Source organism: Tyto alba, unplaced genomic scaffold (assembly GCF_018691265.1).
Source record: "Tyto alba isolate M040663 unplaced genomic scaffold, T.alba_DEE_v4.0 Super-Scaffold_5, whole genome shotgun sequence".
Classification (NCBI taxonomy): domain Eukaryota; kingdom Metazoa; phylum Chordata; class Aves; order Strigiformes; family Tytonidae; genus Tyto; species Tyto alba.
In genome coordinates, this window is record NW_024881326.1 from 12590757 (window position 1) to 12616663 (window position 25907).

General features: G+C 52.4%; 1 protein-coding gene across 2 annotated transcripts; it reads right to left on the reverse strand.

Moving 5' to 3' along the window:
• Positions 1–268: 268 nt before the first annotated feature.
• On the reverse strand, positions 269–25539 carry F8 (coagulation factor VIII). Of its 2 annotated transcripts, none has more exons than XM_032996159.2 (26): positions 25182–25539; positions 21416–21540; positions 21006–21128; positions 20291–20503; positions 19729–19800; positions 19285–19392; positions 17136–17357; positions 16618–16864; positions 15361–15535; positions 14278–14371; positions 13439–13650; positions 12987–13137; positions 12641–12850; positions 8576–11339; positions 8106–8271; positions 7049–7255; positions 6231–6459; positions 5951–6133; positions 5628–5744; positions 4333–4404; positions 3943–4028; positions 3292–3447; positions 2314–2458; positions 1381–1529; positions 885–1061; positions 269–646 (listed from the first exon to the last, which is right to left on the reverse strand). In XM_032996159.2, exons 1-26 carry the CDS (start codon positions 25328–25330, stop codon positions 491–493), a joined length of 6708 nt encoding a protein of 2235 aa, XP_032852050.2. In that variant the 5' UTR covers positions 25331–25539; the 3' UTR covers positions 269–490. The 2 variants fall into 2 exon arrangements, with proteins under 2 accessions (XP_032852050.2, XP_032852049.2); XM_032996158.2 differs by having other exon boundaries at positions 8106–8274.
• Positions 25540–25907: the final 368 nt, after the last annotated feature.

Consider the following 25907-nt stretch of genomic DNA (forward strand, 5'->3'; position numbering starts at 1 on the left):
GCGCTTGAGTCAGGTCGAGCAAGTGCTGCCTCCCTGGAGCCACCAGTCCCCACCGATTGTGAAATGGACACTAGGGCCTGGAGCAGGGCCTCCTCCCCCAGCCCTCATCTTTGCTGCTTCCTCCTCCTCCAGGGCTGTGCTTGGGCAGTGGGAGCTTGTGCAAAAAGAAGCTGAGAAGCTCTGGGGCTAATTAGCTACTAGCTACGGGTAATGCTGACTGAGCCCCCAGGGACTCCAAGGCTCTAGCAGAGGAGAAAGTGCAGAGAGATACTGGAAAATCAGTTTAATTCTTCAGTGTTACATCTGACTATATGGCATCTGGTAGGTGAGGGACAGCAAGAGGCTGATAACGAGCCAGCCACCGCAACAGCTCTGCAGGTGTTCTCCTCCTCGGCAGCAGGGGTGGCCAGGGCTCTGGAGGGCTGGCTCCAGCCCTGGTGGGAGTTCTGTGTCTGGTTGGGTTTGGGTCCTCGAGCCGGCCCTGCAGCCGTCAGTACTCCTGCTGAGTGTCACAGCCCAGGAACTCTATCCGCAGGGCAATGTGGTTGTGCCACTGGCGGGGGTGTATCCTCACATAGCGGGCAAAGAGGGGGGGCTCCAGGGCATTCGTTACTGTGCTGGTGTGGTCTTGGTTTGCCTTGAAAATCTGCAGAGGAAACAGGAATCAGGGATGAGCTCTCCCCTGCTGCTATAGCGAGCCCACGGCTTGAGGGCACAGTCAACCCAGGCAAGCACCACTTGGGGAACGCTTTAGGAAGGAGAAAGCACAGCCCAGCTCACTGCTCTTGCAGAAAGTCCTGTGAGCACGTTTGCTGCCAAGGGCTGTGCTTGCTGCCCCACAGGTGGCCATGGGCTGGCTCTGGCCGCGGGGCAGCTTTACCTACCTTCTCCTTGCCATCCTGCAGGACCGGGCTCCAGTGCACACCGTTCTGGCTGCTGGAGACAGCAAACTCCTTCACAAACATGTGAGTGAAGACAGCTTTGGCACCTTGGGTTATGATTGCAGTCACCTTCTTGGTTACTTCAAAGTCCACCTGCAACCACTCGCTGGGGCTGTTGCTCTGGGGAAGGACAGACTGCCTTCAACCCTTCAGCAGCAATGAGAAAGACAAGTTCCTTGCAGCTGAAGCCAAGCTGGCCCTGCCCACAGTTCTGGGCTTCACCTGCCCCACCAGGCATCTGGCTGGAGCTGCTGGGTGCTAAACCAGTGCAGCAACTCTGCTGCCTGTGTGCAGGCAGCTTGCATGGTGCACGTGGCTGTACACACTGCCCATGCAGCCCTGGCTAGGAGAGGTTGCAAGCACCCAGCCTGCCTGCTGGGATCCCACCTGCCTGCCCATGCCCCAGCTGCCTGTCTGGGGATCTACTTGCATGGGCTACCTTGGGCCTCCATGCGTTGGTCCTCCCCTGAAGGTTCAGGCGGGCCTGGGAGGGTGACCAGCTGGAGAAGATGCTGGTGCTGTAGGAGGATGCGGAGATGCGCTGGTCAGGGATCCCTCTGCTCTCCATTCCGAGGGGCATGGAGCAGCCTGGAAGAGAGAAGTGATGCTTGTCAGAGGGGGAACAGACCCATCATGGAGATGCCTTCAGGCTGCTCCCTGCTTCAGTCACCTTCCATGCATTTTCCCTGTTACAGGTTCTCCTGTGCCTTGCTGCGGTGTCATGGTCCCTGCACTGCTCAGGGCCCCTGTGCAGCACTGGCTGTGGCTGGGAAGTGCCAAACTACACCCACCCCACCTTCATTTCTCCCTGGAGATTTTATCTAGGAGAAATGTGAAGAATCTGTGCATCTGCCAGGACATAAGGAGAACCTGTCTCCAGAGGAAGGACAAGAATACCTGGGCAGGGAGACACCCTGCACATGGTGTGATCAGGTATGCATGTGCACATATGGTGTGTGAAACTAAAGGAAGGATCCCAGGGCACCACGGCCCCGGGTCACACTGTGGGCCAGAGCACGCTCACCTTGGAGCAGCAAAAACAGAGGAAAAGCATCTGTCTCTGCTTGTTTCCGGCTCCCCCAGACTGAGGGAGCAGCTCCCCAGATCCCAGCTTAGCTGCTGCTAAGTGTCTGGTGGTTTAGGAAAAAGCAGTGGTGAGAGCTGGTCCCACGCTCTCCCTCTGGTACTGCTATCTCTAAGACCACAATGAGATTTTCCAGCTTTGTTCCCCCAACATCTCAATGACATCTTCAGCCTCCTCCTTCCCCCTCCAAAACTGTCAGGGGAGTCCTGAAACAGGTGGGGCTGGCGCTCAGCACCCCACTGGATCAGGCCCCGGCTTTGGTGCTCGGTGTCTGGCGGTGGGACGCACTGTTCAGATCGCAGCCGATGAGCTCCATGCGCAGTGTGGTCCGGATGCTGTAGTGAGTGGGGTTAATGCGGATGTACCGGGCTATGATGGGAGGGTTAAAGTGATTTTCTTTCACTCCAGTTGCATCCACATTTGCAAAGAACAGCTGCAGGGAAAGGGAGGAAAAGGATTGTTGTAACAGTGGTAAGAGAACTAGACAGGACAAGGATTAGTGGAGAGAAGAACATTTCTGTCTGGCACTTCTGTACCTTGTCACCATCCTTACAAGGGAACAGCACTTCAGGGAAATTATTTGAGATGTGATTCAGACCAAAGAAGTGTGAATGGGCCAAATCAGGGTGAACCACTGAGGAACGGGGGGAGTTGAAACCTAGGGTCCGTGCAAATTAACATGTTTTTATGTTTTCACCAAACAGAGGGGAGAAAAAGAAGGGAAAAAAAAAAAAAGTCAGCCTGGGACTTTTGAACCTGGGAAAAGTTTTGGCCACAGCTGATATACATGATGGAGCCTTTTCTGGATATTCTTCTTCTCCCATTGGAATTATCAGCTTATGAATATTTAGGTTGTGTTTTTTTCCTAATGAATAGAGATCCCCCATGTCATCTGCATCTGCACAATGTTTTTAGAAAGCCAAATTTGCCTTTGGGGTCAAAAAAAGATATTCAGGCAAAATCTTATGCCTAGTCCTAAATAATATGCAACGTAACATTAAGAAGTGGATCTCACAGCCACCTGGGATCATGGAAAGAAATAGCTCAGTCAATTTAAAATGAGACAGATGGACACAAACAACAAGCTCTTGCAGATCTATGATCTGCGATTCAGTCATCCTGGCAGTGAATGCTCACTGTTCCTGCCCTAATCACATACCTCAGGGCTCAGAAGATCTCTGCCTTGTGTACAGAGCTTCCTAGCCCTCATGACCCCAAGAGACCCAATTCTGGGAAGACACATTCCTCAAGACCCATTCGCCTTACCATCTGGGTGCTGGTGGCATTCCCTTTGTATTTCTTCCACCTTTGCCCATCAAGGCTGTAGAACACAACAAACTGGGAGATGTAAAGGCTGGAGAACTTTTGTCGGGCCCCTTGGGTTTTTATGCTGTGAATAATCATGACGTGCAAAAGGTCCACCTGAGAACGAAAGTCAGGGATTCATTTCTGATGGAAAACCAAAGCCATGTTCAAGCAATGCACTGTAAACACACGGAACTCGCTTCCTCGTGACGTAACTGAGTACAGGTTATGAAACCAGTTAAAACAGTTGTTCATAAGGGCACAAGTCAGCCAACAGCTGGGAGAAGGCAGGGGAGAGCTGTTTGGAGAGGTGAGATGTTCTCATTTGGTCTTTGGGGGATTTTTGCACAATCCAGTGCTGCAGCTGGACCATCAAGTGATTCCTCTGCTGCACTGAGGGTGGCTCTGGGGGTCAGGCCAGCAGCAACCATGGCCAGACCAGCTACCATTAGGCTTTGAGAGCTCCCCTCCCAGAGGGGAAGCAGGGGAAACAGCAGGATGTATCTGGGGAGACACTGGCCATCCTTGTGGGTCCTTCTGTGCAGTGCAACATCCAGGAGCAGGCCCTTGCTATGCTCCCAGCAGTGCCTCCAGCCACAGGGCCCCTCTTACCTGGATCCAGGCATTGCTGCGGTCAGTGCTCCAAGCATTGATGGAGCCAGCGTTATCCAGCCTGGCCAGGTAAGAAGCCCACTGCCCTGCAAGGAGAACGCACAGATATGAGGGTGCTGCTGGCCCATGGAGCTGCCACCCTTCTGAAGGATGGGGCCTGAGGATCACCCTAAGGTTTAATAGCTATGTACGGGGTGGCAGAGCACTGACACAATGAGATGAACATGTGGGAAGGCACCTCCAGGTCCCTAGTGGGACGCTGACATGGGCATGGGTACTGGAAGGACTTTGCCAGGGACCGGGTGTAGAGCTCCCCTTGGGCAGGCAAGCACATGAGTTGTGTTGGCTGAAGCTGCCTCAACGTTCCTGGCAGCAACAGCTCCTACTCACCATACTGCCCTGATGCTGTGATCTGAGAGTCTGCAATGTGGCCAGAGGCCAGGCCAAGGGCGTTTCGGCAGTCTGCAGCCAAACAGGGAGAAAGAGGGTGAAAACCAGGGAGAGTTGATTAGGTAACATGGCTTTTGAAGAAAAAGCCTAGGTTGGGTAGCAGCCTCCTGGCTTAGGGAGGTTGTCTCAAGCCTCCAGGAGCCCCCAGGCTTGCTTGTCTCATACCAAATGGTGGGTCTTAGATGCCCCCACATCCATCCCTGAATTTTAGGGGTGCTGGAAGTTCTTGCTCCCAACCCCGATGTCAGCAGCAGAGAGTTCCCAGCATCAGCCACATTCTAACCAAACTCCTGTCCCTGAGTCCCTGACCTCTCATTCCCATGTCCTGATCTCCCAGCAGTGCTGACAAGTGTCTCTTCCTTACACCCATATCTTGCTCCTGGGTGTTTTTGTTGCTAGGCAGCATCTTTTAAAAACAAATATCAGGTCGCTAAAGGAAAGTCTGCCTGACATCCCTTCCTCTCTGTGTTTCGCTTCTGGTCTGCTGAGCACAGGGCTGTTTATCTCTTATAATAACCATTATTATTAGTGACTTGTCACATTTTGGCATCTCTGCTGCATGGAAAATGCTTCTGGGGAAAATTGAAATTTGAAATCTTAAGCAGATTTTATACTTACGGAAACATTTTCTGGCTGACATTTAATACTCCTTTAGGAAGAGGAGAGAGACTGTCACTGTGTGATAAAATACTACTCTCACAAAACACTTTCCCCGGTCCTTAGTTATGGTGAGGTAGAAACGTGTTGTTCTGGTGTGAATGGAGCCAGAGTTTTCCTGTGACTGTTTCTGTCAGAGCAACCTGTAGTCAGGCAGTGTTGCTCGCTGCCTCCTGCCATCACTCCGTGACTCAGTTTACCTCTTGACATGTGCTTCAGCAGCTGGGCACTGTACCTTCCCGACAGCTCAGGCAGCATGCAGTTGCTGGGGTAAGAGCATTTTACAGAAAGTCCAGGGACCCTCAGTTTTGGAAAACAAGAGCTCTGGGAGCAAATATTTGCAGGCAAATGAAGCTGGTCTCCCAGCCTTCCCCCCAGCCATGTCCCTGACTCCATGCTCTCTGCTGGGCTGTGTAGGGTGGCAAGGGCTGAATTTGTGACTTTCAGAGTGAGAACCCAGAAGACCCCACTTGGGTCACCTCAAGGGAAACTCTGAGAGACCTGGAGGAGGGAGCTCAAAAACATGCTGGCCGTGGCCAAGACAGCAAGCAGGCCAGGATGCAAAGAGGATCACTCACTCTGGTTGTACACGAGGAAGAGAGCACTCATCCCGGCTTGCTGGTGCTCTCCCACTTTGCACTCTACCCGCCAGATCCCGGCATGTGAAGGCCACATCTCCACTGTCCCGAAGACACCTGGCCATGAATGGAGAGCAGAGCAGAGGGGAGTTACTGGTTGTAATGGGATGCCACAGTGCCAAGCGCTGTGCAAACACAGAGCCAGACTCTTCCAGACTCATTCTTCCTCCTTGCTATCCCCCCACAGGCTTGTCACTTCCTAACAGGCATGGACATGAAGCCCTGGCAGCTGGGGTGTGCAAAGTGCCCGTGCTGCATCTCACCGGGATAAAGGTTGTAGACTCCCATGCGATACTCCTGGCTAGTCCTGACACCGAACAGCTGTCCATGAAAGTGGACGGAGTGGATATCCTTGGTGCTGCCCATGTTCAAGAGGTGCCATCGGACCCGTTGCTGCTGAGCCATCACCAGCCCGGGCAGTGTGTCGCTCATGTAGCCGTTGATGGCTGGTAAAAGTAGTGGTCAGGAGTGGCTCAAGGCTCCAGGTTTTTTCCATCTCAGTATAGACTGTGGGATGGAAAGGGCAAGGGCAAGGGTCCTCACCGTGGAAGGAATGGTTTCTCTTAAAGTCAGGGTTGTCCTGCTGGATGCGGCATGGAGAGCGGCAGTTCCTCTCCATGTTCTCCAGGAAGTACCAGCTTTTGGTTTCGTCGAAGATGGTGAAGAGCAGGGAGAACTCCTGCACAGCCAGCTGCCGCCTGAAAACGGAGCTCAGCACCCCACGGTGGCAGATGATCAGCGGCCCAATGAGGCCCGAGTGCAGGTCCTTCTCCTGCCAAGGAGCCGGGAAAGAAGGGTTTGCCTTGGAGGGGGAGGCAGCTCTGATGCCCACAAGTGGCACAGCAGCGAGGAAAGCAGTGGCCCTGTCTGCATCCCTGGCCTGGCTCCCACTCGTGCACAGGACGTGGTATGTGTAGGGTGGGAAGGACATGCTGGGTTCACTGGGGGATCCCCACTCTGGCCCTAGCTAAGAAAGGCTGTGCAGTAAGTGTTCGCACATGCTTTTAAGAGAAGTGGTGTCTGTTTGTCCAACTGTCCAACAGTCCCTACCTCACTAACATTGGAACCCATGGGCCAAATTCAGCCAGGTTTGGCAGAGGGGTAGGGGACTGCAGAACTCTAGTTCTATACAAGTCTCATAAAGTGGTACAACTGGCGAGAGGGGGAAAACCCCAAGAAAAAGAAGGGAAGAGAAAGCTCTGGCATGCATTCATCACTGTATTAGACACCTGAGAATCTACACAGCCACAGGCTGCTTTCAGCACAGCACCATAGGAAAAGCCTTGACCTCACATCTAGGACTCAGGCAGGCTGCCCCTCTCGCCTTCCTGGGATGCCCCATGGAGCAAGCTCCCACCTACCAGGTCCACGTTGGAGAAGTAAGCCCAGGCCTTGCAGTCGAACTCCTGTGTGGTGGGTGCCACCTGGGGCAGGACTTTCCAGCTGTACTTCCGCAGCTCGCCAGGCTGCACCATCTCTCCACCCTGCGTTGCACCCTGTGTCTCCTCGTAGGTTTGCAGCGTGGAGTGGAAGGAGAAAGGCCGCGAGGCCAGGTTCTTGAATGTAACCTGCACCAGAGGGAAGGCAAAGCAAAGGGAGTGTGGGAGGAGGGTAGATGCAGTGCTGAGAGTGCCCTGGATGCTGGGGTTGGATCCAGCCAGCTGGTGGGAAGGAGGCAGCCATGTCCCAGATGCCCAGACCTCAACTTGGGCCCCATGCAGTGGCCAACCTCTGCTGAACAAGCTGTGGCTGGGCATGTGGTCCCCAGTGGAAAGCACATCCCAGTCATGTCAGCAGGACGAGGCCCTATCCCCGCTCAGTGGGAGCAAGGTCAGCTCCACTACTGTCTCTGGAGCCCAGAGGTGCTGAATCCATCCTGGTGAAGATTTCAGTGAAAACTGGGCAACTTCTCCAGGCATGCAAGTCCTGAACCTAGTGAAGAGCCTTTCGTGTCTTCCTTAGGTGGGTGCTGAAGGACCTTTGTTGGTGAGGGAAGCTCAAGCCTGCCCTCACATAGAGCACCCAAAGAAGCTGTACTGAACCCTGCTTAGCTCATTACCCTTTTTACAATCCTTTCACCCAAAAGGCTCCCCATGGAGCCCAGGAGCTGCTCAGGCTGTGCTGTTACAAGGGGTTGAGTCTGTCTCAGGTCCAGGGCTTTACATCTCAACACTGAGGTTCCTGATGGCCCATTCCTCCAGCCACTGAGGTCCCTCGGAATGGTGGCTCTGCCTCCCAACCTGGTGCCACCCATGTGCCACACAGGGTGCCAACGGGGCAGCTCCTGCCCCTGAGCCCTGAAGGTGAACCCGTGGGCATCGCAGAGCCTGCAGGCCCACCTCAGCACTCCCTCTGGCTGAGCATAGCCGGGAACGGGGGCATTCCAGATTTTATAGGAAATGGGAATTTTCAATTCACCATGATGACATCTTCAACTTCTGCCCTGATGTATGGCCCGAGGATGCCCAAGTGCTCATCCAGCTCTCCCCGCAGCACTGGCTGCATGAAGGAATCGTCCATGTACTCTCGGAAAACGACCTTGCGGTACTTCTGGAAAGGCTTCTTCCTGCCGCTCCAGGGGTCCCTGCTGGGGTGAGGACAGTTAAGAAAGTCAGGCGATACTGTCCCATAGTGAGGGAAGCCATGGCAGGGCTGCTGCAGGGCAGGGGTGACGCAGAGCCTAGAGCATCCCTGACCCACTTGTAAAGAAGCTGCAGTTACAGAACTCCCCAGGTGGAGGGGAGGCACTGGGAGAATCCTTTCCCTGGGATGCTTGGCTGAGCCCTACAGTCATAGACCTGTGATGCTGCCTGCCAGGACATGCCAACTCATGCATCAAGCCATGCCACACAGTGCAGGAGGAATACAGAAGGGACAGACACACTTACGTGGCTTTTATGAAGTGCTGGGGTCTCTGATTCCTGTATTCCCACATCACCTCCACTGCTGCAATGAAGTATTGCCGTACCTCCCCCTGGAAGGAGCGTGGGTCGTGCTCCTCTTCCCCATAGATGTCAAAATCCTCCATGGTCTGCTCTGTGTTGCTGTACTCATCATAGTCTGACTTGTCAGCCTTTGGCCTCAAGGAGATGGAATGGGTCCTGTTGTTCAGAGCCAGTGTCTCCCTATGTCCTGGGGCATGGTTCCCCTTCCCAGCTGTGCTGTTGCTCTCCCTATCCTCCGTGGGCTCTCCTAGGCCGTGGTGCTCTCTCTTCTCATTTTCTCTGAGGACATCTTCCCCACCGAGCACCTGCCACCCATCTGGACTGGCTTGCACATATTTGGCTGTTTTTTCAGTAGTGCTGTGGTTGTGAGCAGGGCTGCTTGGAGTCAGGGAATAGTTCTTTTTGAAGGCTGGTTTCATAGGGATTTCTTCTGGGCTTTGCCCAGACGTGCTCTCAGGCACATAGTCCTCTGTGGCATTGGCCTTGAGCTGCTGAGGCCGAGGACTGAACGGACCCAGCTGCTCCACAGAGTTTGTCTCCTCCTCCATCTGGCTTCTCCCCTGAACTTGCTCGCTCCCAGGAGCCCCCCAGGCAGCACCTCTGTGCAGCTGCAGTTTGGCCAAAGCTGGGCTCTGCAAGCCCCCACCATGTTCTGCTGCCTCCAGGGAGACCGGGTCCCAGTTTGAGGCCAGGTCTGCAGCCACAGCAGCAGCCTGTGTTCCTGAGCTGCTTGCTGCCATTGCTGCCTCACTCCCCTGTGCTCCTTGCACAGGGAATGAGCGTTTGTTGCGCTGGGCCCCCTCACTGCTGCTCCGTACACCCTCATCTGCACTTGGCCTCCTCTCAGGCTGCATCTCAACAGCACTATCTCCAAGCAGAGCTTGCGGAGCATCCCTGCCTGGGTGTAGTCTCCCCTCAATCGTGTTTGATTTTATTTTCAGGCTTTGCTGGGCCACCATCACCTCAGGCACAGTGTCACTTGATACCTGGGACCACATTTTGAAGCGAGCACTACAAAAAGGGGAATGAGGTCCACACACCTTTGGGGCTTTCATATTCATTGTTGTCTCAGGGGCCTGGCTGGCCAGATCCTGCTCTGCTCTATTACTCTCAGAGGGGGGATCCCTGCTGTTGGGCCATCTGGTGTTGGGAAGACCCAGACCATGCACCAAGTCACTGCTCTCCAGTGACCTGACTTGTCGAGGCTTCCAAGCAGGGCCACTCACACTTGGGGCTGGACCTCTGTGTCTCAGAAACTGTTGAGGGCTGTTTAAGAAAGCATTTGGGAGCTTCCTTGTGTCACTGGCCACAACATTCAATTCAGGAATGGCAGGACTATCCACATCTGGCAATTCCTTAGTGGCTGTAGCATCCTGAAACACTGCCTCCAAGATTAGTTCATCTCTCTCTTCTGTCATTATATAGCTGGAAGGTTCAAGGTCATTGGTGTGTGCAAAGGTGGTTTCTAGAAGTCTTGTGCCTTTAGTACGTTCACTGGCTTCTTGTTCTGTGCCACTTTTTGCAGCCAAGGAGTTACTCTCATCTGTGACGATTTGTTCTTGTACAAGTCTGCTGGGTCCCAGGTCTGAGAAAGAAACATTTTTCCCTTCAAAAGATTCATAAAAGCCTTGTGAAACCACTTTGTGAGGTCTTTTTTCCAGCCTAACCTCTAGATCATTTGATGAATAATTGCGCTCTCTAGTGTAACTGTGAACCACAGCAGAAGTCCTGTTGTGTTCTGTCTCATCTGAAGATGCAGAAGGATTGTGCAGTGTGGAGGAAGAGTTATGATCAGTACTTAAAGCTGGTTCTGTATTGATTGTCTCCTTTGACTTGTATAGATTTAAGGATATTTTACCAGCCCCTCTTAGCAACTTGTCCTCAGCACCCTGTGAAGACATGTTTTGAAGTCCCAGATTGTGCTCCAGGTCACTCTGGTGAAATGAGCTCCTGTTCTCTTGAAGAGGAGCTTTGCTAGCAGCATAAGCAATTGAGTCCCACAGGCTTGTTGCATGAGTAGTTGTCTTTTGAGGCTCTGCTTCCAGGATCTCTAATGTACCACCAGACTGGACCACTGTCCTTTTTACTGGTTCCTGCACTTCTGAGATTTTTGTCACCTTCTCTCCTGAAAGAGCATCCTCTGGAGCTGGTGTGGCTTGGCGCAGCCATTGCTGACCTTCTAAGCTCACAGTACCATGGACTCTCCCACTGACACTCGCCGAGTGTTCTTCAGGTGGGAGAGCTCCAAACCCTTCATCCTGATTGATGATTTTTGACAATTCTTCTTCATCTTCCACAAAGGATTCATAGGACACTGGATCATAGTTTGCCTCTGGCAGAGAAGATGTGGAAATATCATGTGGATGTGGGATTGTTCCTAGAAGTACTGATGTGCCATTGGAAGGGGGATCAGAAATTCTGCCTTTGCTCAGGAGGGGCCCATGGCTGGGTTCTGTCAAGCACAATCTTGGCTTCTCTGTATTATTTTTGGAAGAGGTGACATTGTTCAGTTGCTCATTCACACATGGCCTGCTCCATCTCTTTCTTTTAGAGAAGCCCCTGGGTTGGAAGTCAAAGGCGTCCTCCTCATAATCCATATCATCTTCCCCATCAGAGTATTGCTCATACTGGCACTGCAAGACTGTGAATTTGGCATGCATCCCTCGGTCTCTGAAATCAGGATTCAGGCAACCCAGTGTCCAGATACCTGTCTCAAGAGAGGACAAGAGTACACCATCATCCCACCACAGTGGGAAATCAGAAGAGCTGCCATCCCCAAGCCACTCCCTCGTTAGTGTAACCTATATTTGCAGGCAGCCTCTGGTTCATGGTAGTAAGTTCATGTTTTCATAATCCCTAGAGTATTTTACAGCTGGACTTGCAAGACATCAGGGTTGCTGCCAACATCAGAGCCAGTCCTGACAAGAACCATCAGCAGAGGCTGCCAGAATTTAGCAAACTACACACACCCCCGCAAGGCCCCAGCTACAGCTTAGTGAGAGCAGTTAATGAACTGAGAATCCACGGAGCCCCCAGGGTTATTGCCAGAAGCAGAGTAATCACCATAGTCCACCCCCAAAGACATGCTGATGCTCTGAAATACACCTCTCTCCCAGACACAGTCGTCACATCTCTCCCACTCAAGGAGAAAGAAATGAAAAGGCTGCCTCTTGCTCACATCCCCAGCCAACGCGTTTGCTCTCCACAGCGAGCGCCTCTTCTGCAGGCGCCAAAAGTGGGTAACAAGGTATGTAATAACCAGACTCTGACACTGGAGAGAGCTGTCATCTGCTGCTGTCGGAGCTGCTTGCCTGCTTTAGATTAGTAGGCAAAAATCAGAGCTTAAACGGATGTAGTGTTTGGCTGGGTTTTAGAAAGCTTCCTGGGGTATCTAGAAACCCTGTCTGCTTGGCTCAGGGTACAGCACTCGTGACCATCATATAAATGTTTGCAGTCACATGCTAAATTCTGTGTTTCCTCTGTGAGTGAGGAAATGGTTAACGTCACCACTTTCGCAAATGCTAAGGAAGAAATGCTGAGTGGGCAGAAGTGAAACAGAACTCTGAAGCAAACCCTTCCTAGGACTTCTCCATGGCTGTGATTTATGTCCTTGCAAAGATGTGGAGATAAATGAGATGCCGTGACCAGTGGCTGAACCTGCAGCAGAGACAGCACTGCTGCTCCCCTTGACCTCTGAGCTTGGAGCAAAGGGTGCAAATGCAAGGTGCACGGGGCTCACGTTACTGCATCCAGCTTACTGGTTTGGCAGCCTGTGTGATCTTAACGCACCCTATTAATGAAGTAAAATACAGTAATTTAATTTCTTTGATTTAAGCTTCGGAAGGATTTAATCATTGCCTCTCACTTTGATGTTCCATCAGGTTGTGCATCCCTTTGCTCTCAGGGCTGCCAAAATGTGATTGGGTACCAGAGACCTGGCTGGAGGTGCTCACTTACCTCTGCCATGATGCCAAGCCCATGGCTCATAGAATACCCCATGTTACTAACCTGGCTTTTCCAAACTCATGAAGACTGTTTCTCCAGAAAAGGGGAAAAGGGTAAGCACATCCTCAAAGACCATGTTGCGCTTGAATGTGTTTCCAGAGAAGAAGATGGAGAGGAAATCTGTTTGGGCCCCAACACTCAGGACATACCAGTACACAACTTCATGCAGGCAGAGTTTTGGTTGGAGGTTGTCAAACACAAAGCCGTTAATAGCTGGAATAAAGCAGGGGTGAAATGTTTAATCAGGACCTGATTCTCCCATGGCTGATGAGCTGCTGCATGTTCCCTGGGGCAGGGACGAGCCTGTGTCTGCTGGGGCTTTTCAGGGTGCCCCTGGCCAATCACTCACTGTGCATCATGTTGGAGGCATAAAACTGGGGGTCCTGGGTATCCACATGGGCTGCATCAGTGCAGAACCGCCTGATGTTCTCCTCTAGGTACCAGCTGCGGTTCTCATCAAAGACTGAAAACAGCACCAACCTCGTCTTGTCTGACATTATCTGGAAGGCAGAGAGGGAAGCGGTTATTCCTGCTCTGATCAGTGTCCCTGGGGCCCAGTGTAGCTGCCAGGTCTTACCCTGAGTGCATGGGGAACAGTTTACTGCTATTTCACAGGAGTTAAAGTCCAGGTTTGGAGAGAAGGGAGCATGGTAGGGAGGATGGGGAAGGCAGAGGAATTGGGACTGATGGTAGGGTTTAAGAGAACAGGACAGACAAATCTTGTTTTACCCAAATATTTCACCCACTGCAGTTACTCCAGCCTTTCAACCTGGCAGATGAGGTGACAAAGGAAGGACTCACCTGATTTCCCCTCTGGTCCATGGACTTCTTAAAACAGATTAGGAGGGGCCCAATCAGGCCTGAGGCAGTGTCTCGGACAGGGTCGATGGAACTGTAGTAGAAACGGGTGAGGCAGCGAGGATCTGCCTGTGTTGGTCCATCCTCAGTGGTGACCCTCCAACTGTAGGTGAATGACTGGCCAGGGAGGATAGGAATGTCCTTCACGTCCTTACCTGGCAACACACAGCCCAAAGGCTGATCAGTTAGGTCTGGGCTGATTCTGCAAGGGATGATCCTGCTTTTTAAAAGAGCTCAGAAAGGAGGTTTCCTGACCACACAGGTTGCATAGAAAACTACCCAAACCCATGCCTACCCTGGGATGGCACACTGGCCGCTAGCATGTGCTTGTATGGGAAGCTTATCTGAACAAAAGGAGACCCTGGGACCAGGTGAGGATGAAGAGGCACATGCCTAATTTTGAAAGCCCTTGAAACCCCTGCAGACTGAAAAAAATGGCCAGTCTTAGCTGTGTCTGGGCTCTGGGTTGCCTACAGGAGTTTGCAGATGAAGGTACAGAGCTGGGCAGGGCTGAAATGGGTAAAAAAACAAAGCAAGGAAAGATAGATTTTTAAGCAAATACAGCTAGACTATGAGAAAAGCAAGGAAGAGATCTGGAAGGAACGTAAGAAAAACAAATGGAAGAAAAACATTCAACAGGATCTTGCACTGATGTAGCCTTAGAAAAAGACCAAATGAGTTCAGAAACTGAACCAGTCTTAGCATGGGCTACAGGAAGCTCTCCTGGCCCATAAGAATGCCAGTGGCTAAGTGATGTCCCAAATTCTCGTGGCCTGCCTTACCTTGAAAGGGCTTCACGGCGTGGTATGGCCTTACACTGGTGAGGCCATGGGGGTAGATGTTGTACGGTCGGCTTGCCAGATTCCTGAACACGATCTGAAATGAGGACAGCCAGCAGGAATGTTTAATGCTTTCTGAATGTTGTGAGACCTCAAGGCTGCCCTCAGTGTCCTCGCAGGGAGGCAAACGCTGGGCAGCGGTGCTCTGGGATCAGCTACCTGCCAGTGTCCAGTGGGGAGGAACCTGGATGTGTCTGGGACCACAAAGTAGGAGTCAGAGTAGAAGAAACAACTGTTTATTTCTCTACCAGTCTACCCTGCCCATATTTCCAGGAGGTGCCCATTTTAGGGAGAGCATAAAAATATCAGATTTATTAAAGGGAAAGTTGCTGTCTTTAGTCTCACTTTGCATATGAGACAGAAGAGGTCTGTCAATCCAAGAGGCCTCAGAGAACCAACACACCAAATATGCACAGCAATCAACAGCTTTAAAGTTCTCCCCACTTCACTGCATGAAGCCTTTAATTTATTTCTCTAAATAGCTCTCTCGGGACTTTGCCACAGGTGTTACCTTCAGCTCCATGCCCACAACTGCATAGGGAAGCCCAGGCAGAAAGCAGAAATATGAGGCTCCTGGAAACCATCCCATTTCTCCCAGCAGCAAACAAGTCAAGTAGTCAGTGGAGACACTTGGGGAGTCACAAGCGACAATCCCCAATATGTGTGGTAAGAGCACATGGATGGAGAAGAGTAGAAGATGAGAGGACACTCCTGACTCAGAGGAAGGTGCTGGATGCCATGTGTCATGGGTTAATTCACATGATTACTAAAACACCTGCAACTAAGTCAAATCAAGGGAACTGGGCCTTATCCTGTTCATCTTTGCTGGTTTCACCAAGAGTATTTAGCTTTAGCTTTCAGTAACATCTGCCTTTCTGGTGAATTTTGGACATTCCTAAACATGATAGAGCACCTCAAGGACTTATGTCAGACCTTAGCCACAAACCAAGAGCTATAAGGAGGAACAGCATCAAGCTTTGAAGTCTTCCCTTCCAGTCCCTCTGTGGAAAGCGATCTCTCTCTTACCTTAAACTGATCTCCGACCTCCCCCTTAATGACAGGCCCCAGAATCCCCTTGTCCAGTTGGTCTGACACCTTGCGCTTCTTGAAGGTTGCATCTTCATACTCCACAAACACCACTTTCTTATATTTTGAACCGATCCGCTGAGGGCCAGGCTCCAGGAACAGGCTTGTGATGTTTCTGCAGGCAAGGCAGAGAAAGAGCAAACAGCCACACATGGGACACTGTCAGAACCAGAGCAAGACCTTCCATCATCCAAGGACCTACACAGCTTCCGGGGACTACCAGTACACAGTGGGGACACCCATCCCTGCAATCACAACATGCACCTGGGGGAATAATGTTTCAGGTGATTCAGTGCTGCTTTAATGGAGAAAACTTCAACTCGGTTGCACAGCCTTGGGCTGACGCTGCCCTGTCTTGGAGGGAAGTGGTGACTGTGAGAGCTGAGAGCATGACAGGTTGTTCTGTGTCTGGGAACACCCCCAGTAGGCAGGCATAAGGCAACAGAGCAGCTGCCTTTTCCTGATCATCCCAGCTCCCTCCCAGGAGCAAGGCCAGCCCTAAACTGGAGGGGTCACCTCCTCTGGCTTACCCTGCAAGGGGCTGAAGGGGGGGATTTCTGCTCTGCGTGCCTTGCTCCAGTGGCCGCTGGCTGGGATCCCCGTCTAGGGCAGAACCCAGTGACCCCACGACCAAGCCAGCCCCAGCTCACACAGCCTGTGTCAGCAGGGTGATGTCGGGACTGGTGACAAGTGTCATCGCCATGCAGTGCTGACTAAGGTACTTCTGCTGACATATCTCACTTGCATCACCTCTCCCTCCGAGAAGTGGGGCAGCAGTGGGGGATAGCTGCCTCTGCCATCTAGAGCAGGTCCTTCCAGACAGGGCAAGGAGACCCACACGCTGAGGCTGTGGGCACATGTGCTGGCTGTGCAGGGCCTCCTGGCTGGAGGGTGAGAAGGGTCACCAGGTATTGCTGGCTGCTTACAAGGGGCTGACCCTGGAGACCTGGGCAACAGAGAGACAAGTGCCCCAGAGACAAATGCCTCTGTGGTGCATCTGGTAAAATGGAGCAAAGTCAGGTCCTGCCTTCCCATGGCCTTCCCAAGACCATCCTTATCCTGCGTCCATACTGCTAGCGTTAATAAGGAAGAACTGTCCAGGTTGGACAGAAGGAAAATAAATTTCTGGGGAAGAGGGGAAGATCTAGCAGGGATGCCTCAGGATGTAGCCTCATGGGTACACATGCCCACTCGCACCTGTCCAGAGACACTGGCTTCATGGGGGCATAATCCCAGTCCACTTCCTCAGCCGCAATGTAGTGAGTCCAGGTCATAGGGTTCTCTTTGGCAAAAGAGCGCACTTGGATTACATGATAAGTTTCCTCATCTTCTTCAGGGTAATCCATGTCCTCTGGCTCATCTGTCAGCTTCCCCATCTTCACCAGGCGCTCCTCTAGGTGCTCCTCCGTGCACTCCTCCACCTTCACAATGGCCTCCATGCCAGCTGGGTTCAGACAAGCCAGGCAGAAAGGGTCACACTGACATCACAGGCATGCACTCTCCCAGGCTCTGCTTGAGAGATGTCCTCTCCACTACTGTCCCCATCAAATGGGACATCACATGGGTCAACCTATGCCATCCTGGTCACGGACCAGATTGCGTGTGGATGTAACACTATGGAGCAGGAGAGGCCTTGGAGCTGCAGCACTGCATAGAAATCTGAAACCGAACCATCCCCTGAACTTTTCCCCCAAACTCTTGCAGAATAAGGTTACCTTGCTGATGGGACAGTATCTGGCAGAACATCCGAAACCAGCCAGCTGTTTCTGGCATGGTCTGGGCTGTGAGATACGTGGCAGGGGAGATTTCTAGGCTGCTGAGACGGTGGCTTCTCACCAGGAATGTGTGGGCTTCAAAGAAGATGGAGTGGACTTCTGGCCCAGTGCCCAACCCAATCACGTGCCAGTAGACCTGCTTCTTGAGGCACAGTGTGAGCCCTGCCAGGAGAGAAGGAAAGCACTGAGGCATCAGCACTGTGTCCATCCCCTGTCCCCACTCTTGATGTCATGGACCCAGAGTCTGATACCAGCTGAGTGGAGTCCCCTGCCCCGCAAGGTAGTGGCTTCAATCTGGAGAAGTTGCATGTGAACATGGACTATCTGAGCAAAACAGAGGCACAGACCACATCATGCCCCTGAGATAAGACTAGATTTACAGAGTGGGGGGCTTTGGAAAGGGCTCTGGAAGGTGTGCTGATGCGACCTCACAGCAGGATGCAGTGGCAAGAGGTAGCTGTGTTCCCTGACTCTATAAATGGGGGAATTGGGAACTGGAAAGGGGAATAATTTGTCTGATCAAAACACTGGAAAGCCTGATACTAAAACATTGCCTCTGAGGCGGGGCTCTAGCACATCCTCAGCAGTAGTTAAAATACCCCCAAAAAGGGCAGAGAGAGGTCACCAGGATTATTCGAAGGCTTGAGAAAATTCCTTCCTCAGAGAGACCCAAAGAGCTCAGTGTGCTTAGGAAATGGGAGAGGACTTGACTGCATTGTAAAAATATTTTCCTGGAGAGAAACTTGTGTGTGCTGAAGGGCTTTGTAATCTAGCAGGGAAGTGAATAACAAGAACAAGTTCCTGGAAGCTGAAGCCAAACAAAGTCAAATACAGAGTCAAGCACTTCTTTTTGGCACTGAATGCAAGAGGTGACTGGAACAGATCCCAAGAGCTCAGGAGGAGAGAGTGGAGGCTCTGTCCTGAGGCCTTCAGCTCTCCATTGCCACCTCTCCATCAGATACCTCTAGGCCAGGTCTCACAGCATGGATGGGCAGAGGTGAATGCCTTCTTGAGGGGAAACCCACTGTGCAGGCACAGCAGCTGACCATGAGGTCTACTCAGCTCTTAAGCTCCATGGATCCACCAGAATAGGGGATTCAGGGGAGTTTTGCTTTTGCCTTTTACTGAAGCACAACCAGACCCAAGCGGGAGATTTCAGGGTGTGTTTCACCAAGGTTGCAGATGGCAATGACTCTCCTGGCAGTGTTCCCCAGTTTGCCTTGGACATTGTCCACTCTCAGGCAGCTCTGGACCTTCTCCCAGAATAACATCAGAAAACACCAACCTTTGTCTTCACTGAAACCACAAATGGCCTTTTCTTTTGCTTCTCTTGATAAAGGGAGACTATGAGGAGACCTTATCACTCTATACAACTATCTGAAAGGAGGTTGTAGTGAGGTGGGTGCTAGTCTCTTCTCCCAAGCAGCAAGTGATAGGACAAAAGAAAATGGCCTCAAGTTGCACCAGGGGAGGTTTAGATTGGATGTTAGGAAAAATGTCTTACTGAAAGAGTTATCAAACACTGAAACAGGCTGCCCAGCAGAGTGGTTGAGTCACCATCCCTGCAGGTATTTAAAAGACATGTAGATGTGGCACTTAGAGACATAGTTTAGTGATGGACTTGGCAGTGTTAGGTTTACAGTTGGACTCAATGGTCTTAAAGGTCTTTTCCAACCTAAATGATTCTATTCCCCAAATCCCCCAGAGGTGTGTTGTCAGATGCAGGCTAGTGAGAGCTGAATTTGCCATTCAACACAACCACCAGCCTCGTTCACAGGGCTACAAGAGATTAAATTCTTTTCTACCATCACTATTCCTGGAGACATCCGAGGAGGTCAGCTGCACTTAGCAACACAGGCAGCCAGAAACAGGTCCTGTCCCACTGTAATTGGGCAAAGCAGATTGAGGAGTTGAGATGTGATGGTCCCTCCGGGGTGAACACAGCCTAACAGATCCATCACCTTGAAACTTCTCTTGATGTCTCTTCTCACACCCTTTCACAAGCTATCTTGAGTTTACAGACCTGGCTACACCCCTAGGAAGCACCTCCCATGCCCTCCATCCCTGGGCCCAGCACACCAGTACTCACCAGGCAGTGAGCCGTTGATGTAGCCATTGATGGTGTGCAGCTCTGTTCTGTGGTGAGGCAGGGGCTGAGAGGCTGCTGGGGAGCCAGGCTCAGAGTACCAGCTTTTCCCTGTGGAGAGAGGAGGTTGCAGTCAGCTTTCACTTGAGAGCATTTCAAAGAAAAAGGAAACCTTTCTACTGGGATGAAACAGTGTGAAAGTCAAAATCCAGGGAGGTCAGATGTGTGGTGCCTGTTGGAAATCTACAGCAGACATGGCCACAGCTCTGCATGAATGTGGTGGTGACCATTTCACATGACAGGGCATTACTACCCCACAGCTTTAGCCTGTGTGATGGGAACAAGGCCAGGGCATGGGATAGGAGAGCTGGGCTCACACCATGGTCAAAGCATATGCCCCAGGCCAGGCTGAATTCAGGGTCCAACACTAGTCAACAGGGTAGTTACCTTCATCAAACACTGCGAAGAGCATCACAAACTCTTGCTGCACGCCCTTGTTCCCATCGCTCGCCAGGGTCCCTGCAAGATGCCATGAGATGGATCTTTTTAAAGGTCAGGAAGCACCATGCCTGTATCCCCCAGGGAATTCTTTTTGTGCCCTCCAAGAACTGGTAAACCAAGGCCAGGCTGTGGATCTGTCACATCTCACAACCCGTTTTCAACCTTGCAGTCCCCAAAAGCTTGGTGAAGTTCTGAAGACAAACATTTCTGCATCCATAGCAGTTCACCTTATGGATAGATAAGGTTCAGATACAACATAGAAGATTTCATCTGTGGTCTGAAACCTTGCAAAGGAAAAAAGCAACTGATTTCTCTCCAGCGAGGAAATCCGAAGTGTGTTTGGCTCCTGCTCTGGGAAGGTACTCTCTGAGGAAAGGGCCAAACCCCAAAAGTGCTGTTGTTGACCACAGCTTACTGACTCCACTGCCACGTTCAACCTCCAGAAGGCTTTTTCTGCTTTTCAATTCATGATTGCATGTGACGTGTCCCCATCCTGTGCTGTCCTTACCAGGTCGGCACACGAGCAGGGCTCCAATCAAACCAGAGTTGATGTCCTTCACGCTGTCGGTGTTGGAGGAGTAGGAGTGGGTCAGGCATGGTGAGTCGCCATCTGTTGGGCCCTGGTTTTGCTGGATTTCCCAGATGTATGTGTGTGTCTTCCCTGGATCCACCCTGTCACCCTCCTTCTCTGACTGGCTGGTCTCATCCTCATAGCCTGCACCTAAAGCCAACGGAACAGCCAGATGGCACTGAAGGTACAACCCCAACACACCATGGCTGCAGAAATACCTCTTCCCCCAACCCAGAACACAGCCTTTCTCCACCCCAGCCCCTGGGGCCAGCCCAACTCCTACCAGTGATGGTCGGTCTCAGGGCAGTGAGCAGAGCTGTGCCAAACACTCACTTGTTGGGCTGTGCACCCACTGCCTGCCCTGATGCTAGAGGACACAGTGTTCCTGGCCCTAATATCCAACCTGAGGTTTAACTTATGCATTACCTCTACAACTAAAACAGGTTTGCTCTGGGCTGTTTGCTCATTTAACTCAATTCTGGTCTGGACATGGTCTTGTTCCCCCAGGCTTAGCCATCTCTGTGACCATCAGTCCTTGTAGAGGGACATGAATAGCAGCGTCAAGGAGGGACGTGCTCCCTCCTGGCAGGTGGATGACAGAGCTGGAATTACTGTGCAAGGGCTTGCATCAGCTGGCTGTTGCCCAACTCACCCTCTGATGCCTTCCAGTAGGACACCCCAACAGCATGGAGGTTGTATGGGCGGGAGGCCAGGTTCTTAAACGTGACAACCACTGTGTCATAGACTTCTGCTCGGATGGTTGGGCCCAGGAGACCTGAAGAGAGGAAAACAAGAGGGTCAGGCAGCTCACGCCTAGCCATGTGTCCCAAAGGGTCTGGGCTTTCCACCTGCACAATTAGCGGTTGTCTGTCATGTAGCATGGCAGCATCAACTGCTCTGGCACCAGCAAGGCTTCCCTGCATCCCAAGCAGCTCTGCCATACTGGGACTCTACCCAGGTGCTTTCCCATTCCTGGACAAGGAGCTGCCAGCCCCCAACCCAGGATGAGTTTGGCTGCTGTCAAGGAGAGCTAGGGCTCACCATGCCGAGGGTGCTTCTTACCCATCCATGCTGGCTTGGGCTTGGGCTGCGTGAACGAGGCATCATGGTACTCCACAAACACAGCCTTCCTGTACCGGGGAGGGACACCAGGCATGGGGGGCTGTGGGCCCAGGTGCCCTGACACACTGCAGGAAGAAGGAAAAGCCAAGGCTGATGGCACAGCCCTGTCCATGGATGGGCAGCAGCCATCTTCTTTCTCCCCTCCCCACCAGCTTGCCTGTCCATACTGATCCCAGGGATCACTTACCCTCTTGTGTCCTTTGGGTTTCCTGACAACCCCCAGGTGTGTTTTGCTCAGCTCACAGATGACAACATGGCAGTGATTAATATCACAGTGTTAATCACGATGGAAGAAGACACAAGGGCAGGAGGCACAGCGCCATACTTAGCTGCAGCCAGGACTGGGCACATCAGCAGGCATCGCTGCCAGCCTCCTGCCTCGTGCCTTGCATGGCTTTGTGCTTCTCCATCAGCAGAGACCTGGCGCACTGGGAATGCTGTGACAGTCACCCCCCACCCCATCCCCAGCGCCTTCAGGTGTGACAGACATATCACATCACATATAACCTTGAACATCCTCCCCAGCTCCCCCTGGGAAAGAGACTGTGTCGGGCTGCATGGAGGGTCATGGCAGCTTGCTTTGCGGTCCAAGCAATGTCCCCACATTCATTTATTTTCTGACCAAGCCGGGATTTACAGCCAGCCCCTAAAAAAATACTCCTTGCAGCAGGAGTATAGAGGAGCCTTGAACACATTTCACAACCCACTTATCTCTGCTGGCCACTTTCTATCTGTAAGAGGCTTAACAAATTCGTTTTCCAGAAGGAATCCAGCACATTTATCTGGATAACAAAGCCATTAATTTCTCCAGGGAGTTTAGAGGCTGGCTTATCAGCCCCAGGTCTGAGACCATTTCCAGTAACCAGACAGACTGCTTCCAGCCATGTTTTGTTTGGAGCAAAAGCCAGGTGGTATTTTCTTCCCTCTGAAGAAGAAGGGAAGGTTGCTCTCCCACTCTGACTAAGCCTTCATTCAAGCAGTGATTCCCTTTGTGACTCTTCCTCAAGAGGAAGAGGAAGGAGACAGAGTGACTCAAATTTAGGAGAGGGTGATGCACACTCGCCCCCACACCGCCAGCTGGAAGCCACCTACAGCTCACCCTCCCCTAGGGGCAGAGCAGGATGGGTGCCCATGAAAACCACACACATGCCCAGCTCCTGCCTTTCCCACCACAGCTATAACCCTGTGTTCGGGCTGGTGGGAAGCCCACCACAGGACATGGCCCCAGTGAGCAGGGCCATTGAATTCAGCTGACTTTGCCCATGAGCTGTTGTCATTCCTGGCTCAATGGCAGTAGGGTCCGGACCAAACTTTGCTCTCCAGGGTGACCTCAGGCTGGGAGGTGGCAGTGCCACAGGGTTGCTGGCACTGGACTGTCCACTGGTGGGAAGCTGTACCTTAATCTCTAACTCGCAGGAAGTCCAGCTTTGAAAATAACTCCCTGATATACAAGCGTCTGGTCCTGCTAATTCTGTAGTAAACAAGGCAGAAATCCTCTTGAGAGTTTGCTGGCATGTGGGGACATGGCTGGGAGGAGACTTGGTGACACCAGGGCTCAGCACTGGGTCCCAGCTGGCACAGCAGAGCCTGACAGCTTTTGCAGGGGATGGGGAGGCAGAGTACAGCACAGGGACATCTGATCCAAGTGCTTCTGGCTGGTCGTCTGCACATGGGGTCCCCGTGGACTTCCTACACCAGAGGCAGCTAAAGCAGAAGCAGAGAGATAAGTTCCTGGCGCCTTCAATCAGCATTGTTAGCTGCACTATCTGTTCATCTCTCAGAGCCGGGAGACAGCCAAGGTAAACACCCTGCAATGCCGAAGCGCTCAAACATGGGCTGCTGTTGTGTGGCCACCAGTTCCAAGTGGGAGATGAGATCCCTGGGGCCGCTGCAGGACGTGCTGGTCCCGGCTCCAGCCCCACTGGTAGCATTGTGTTTGGGAGGAAGAGAAACTGAAATCCTGGGGGGAGGCGTAAGCAGCTCTGGCCTGCTGTGCTGTAGCTCATTCATTTGGCAGAGCTTTTCACAAATGTGCCAAAGGAACCACTGGATACATACAGGGGTTTTGGAGGTCCTGACTGAAGGTGCACCCCTGAGGGCTGCCATGAGATGCTGGTACCACAAGGGAGAAGGGAGGGAGCAGAAGATACCCCACGCACAGCTCAGAGGCACCTCAGCTCCGGCATCAGCTCTGCTCCGGCAACGCTCTCCTGGCTCATTCTTGCTTGCCTCTTCTCCCCCTGCATGGGGGGAACCGAGCTGAGGCTGCGGGGCCAGGCAAAAGGCACTATCATCCAGCTGGGAACAGCCACGCTGGCTCCCCTGGGAACCACGCTGCCCAGGCATGCCCTGCTTCTCCGGGGTGGAGCACACCACCAAGTCCCTCGGATAAAGCCAAAGTTATCTTTCCGAATTTTAAAGAAGTATAAGTGACCTCAGACTCCTGCCAAGGCCCAGTTCATCCCCAGGGCAGAGCCAGGTCCCTGAGTCATTCCTGGGTCAGAAACGGTGCACAAGCGGGTCATTAAAGCTGGTGCTGACATGGAAAACCACAAAGCTAAATTAACAGCGTGAGTGACCTCACCTCCACCATAGCCTAATGGATCTGAGTTCAATGTTAGTAAAAGCAGGGAGGACAGGGGGGGCATTAATAAAACAGTGGGTGCTGGATGCAATTTTCCTACTGAAGTAACCAAAGGGGGAAAAAACAAACGTAACTCTGATTGGGACAGTGACTACAGCAGCTAGTCAGGCTGACCTGGCTCATCACGGGAGCCTGGTTTCCAGTGCCTGACCACAGCTTCTCGCTGCTCAAGCCAGTGGTGGGTCTGAGATGGGGCTGTGGGCTGACGTCGTCCCAGCACAGAGCCTGGGGAAGAGGATGTGGCAGTGGGGCAGAGGGAAGGGGTATGGGTTGATCCACAGGGGATGTAGCCGTCCAGCTCTGCTTCCCATGCAGAGCTCAGAACAGCCCCTTCGCAGCCATGTGTGCCCAAGCCAGCTGTGTCTCCAGACATCACCATCCTCATGCCTGAGCAATGCAACTGCCACTTTTCCTCCCTAACCTAAAGTATTCTCGCAAAACCACCATGCCTTCCTCCTTCTTGTCACTGTGTGCAAACACAATTCTTTGCCCAAAGACTAAGTTATTTTCATTCCCTAAAGGAAAAATTTCAGCCCCAGAAATGTAATGTACACAAACATATAAATAACTAAAGCTGGGTTTTACCAGAGGCAGACAGTGGAGAGCCTTTGCTGCTCTGTCAGGGAGGCACAGCCAACCTCCCTCTGCAGCCCCCAGGCAGGGAGGCACAGGACCCCATCTCCCCTTGAATCTCCCCAAAGCTCCCAGGATGCAGAGAAGAAGAGAACCACAGGCTGGAGAACCAGCTCTTGGCTCTGGGCACAGACGTTAAAGGGTCACAGGCAAACTGCATTAAGATAAAGCAGTGCAGAGGAGTAGCGCAGAGCAAGTGTGCATCTCTCCGTAGATTTATTCTACCAGTGCATTACCAGGAGTTGCACTTAGTGGCTCCCCATGGCACAGAAACACCCATTTGCAGCTGTACCAGCCGCTCAGTGCACCCTCCCTGCTGGGTTGCCCCCATGCACCTGCCTGCTTGGACCCAAGCTCACAGGGCTGTGCATGCCAGGGTGGGAGAACACCCATAGCAGGGTTCTTGAATTGCAATAGAAGGAGCTTTACCCTGCAGGTGGTTGCAGCACGGAGAGCAGGTCGCTGTGCATGTAGTCCCAGGTGGTCTCCATTGCACCGATGTAGTATCTTCTGACTTTGCTGATGCTCTCCTCAACCAGGCAGAGAAGCAGGAGGCTGCACAGGGCTCCCACCAGCATTGTGCCTGCCTGCCAGGAATCAGTCTGGCACCAGGAGGAAAAATGAAAAGGAAGGAACAAGAAAGGAAAGAGGAGAGAAAAGCCTTTATCTTCTCATCCAGCTGTTGTAATCCACAGGAGAGGATGATTTGAAGCCAGCACCCACAGGCTCAGTCAGAGCGCTGGGAAGTTTCTCAAAGACATCAGGAGAGGAATCACTTGAGCGAGTTAGTGCAAAGAGGAGTGTGTGAGCAATGGACTCTCCCTCTCTTCCTCTGGGGTGGCAGTGACAGGAGGAGAGGAAAAAACAAAAGGAAAGGGAGGGCAAGCACAGCCGTAAGCTTCACAGCAGGACCCAGCTGGCTCAGTATCCTGGCCCGTGTCCGGGAATGAGGTGAGGAAAGGGAGGGTTGCAGAGGAAGGGGAATTTAGGTGCGGTCTCTGCCTGGTCCCACCTTCCCTCTCACCACAGAGGGGAAGGAGGAGAGCGGGTTCCAGGCCAGTGCCCTGCTGCTGCCCTGGCTACAGCAGCCTGTGTTTCCCCCACAGGTCAGTCAGTCTGGGCTTGTACCTGGGGCTGGAGTCCCCCAGGGAGATG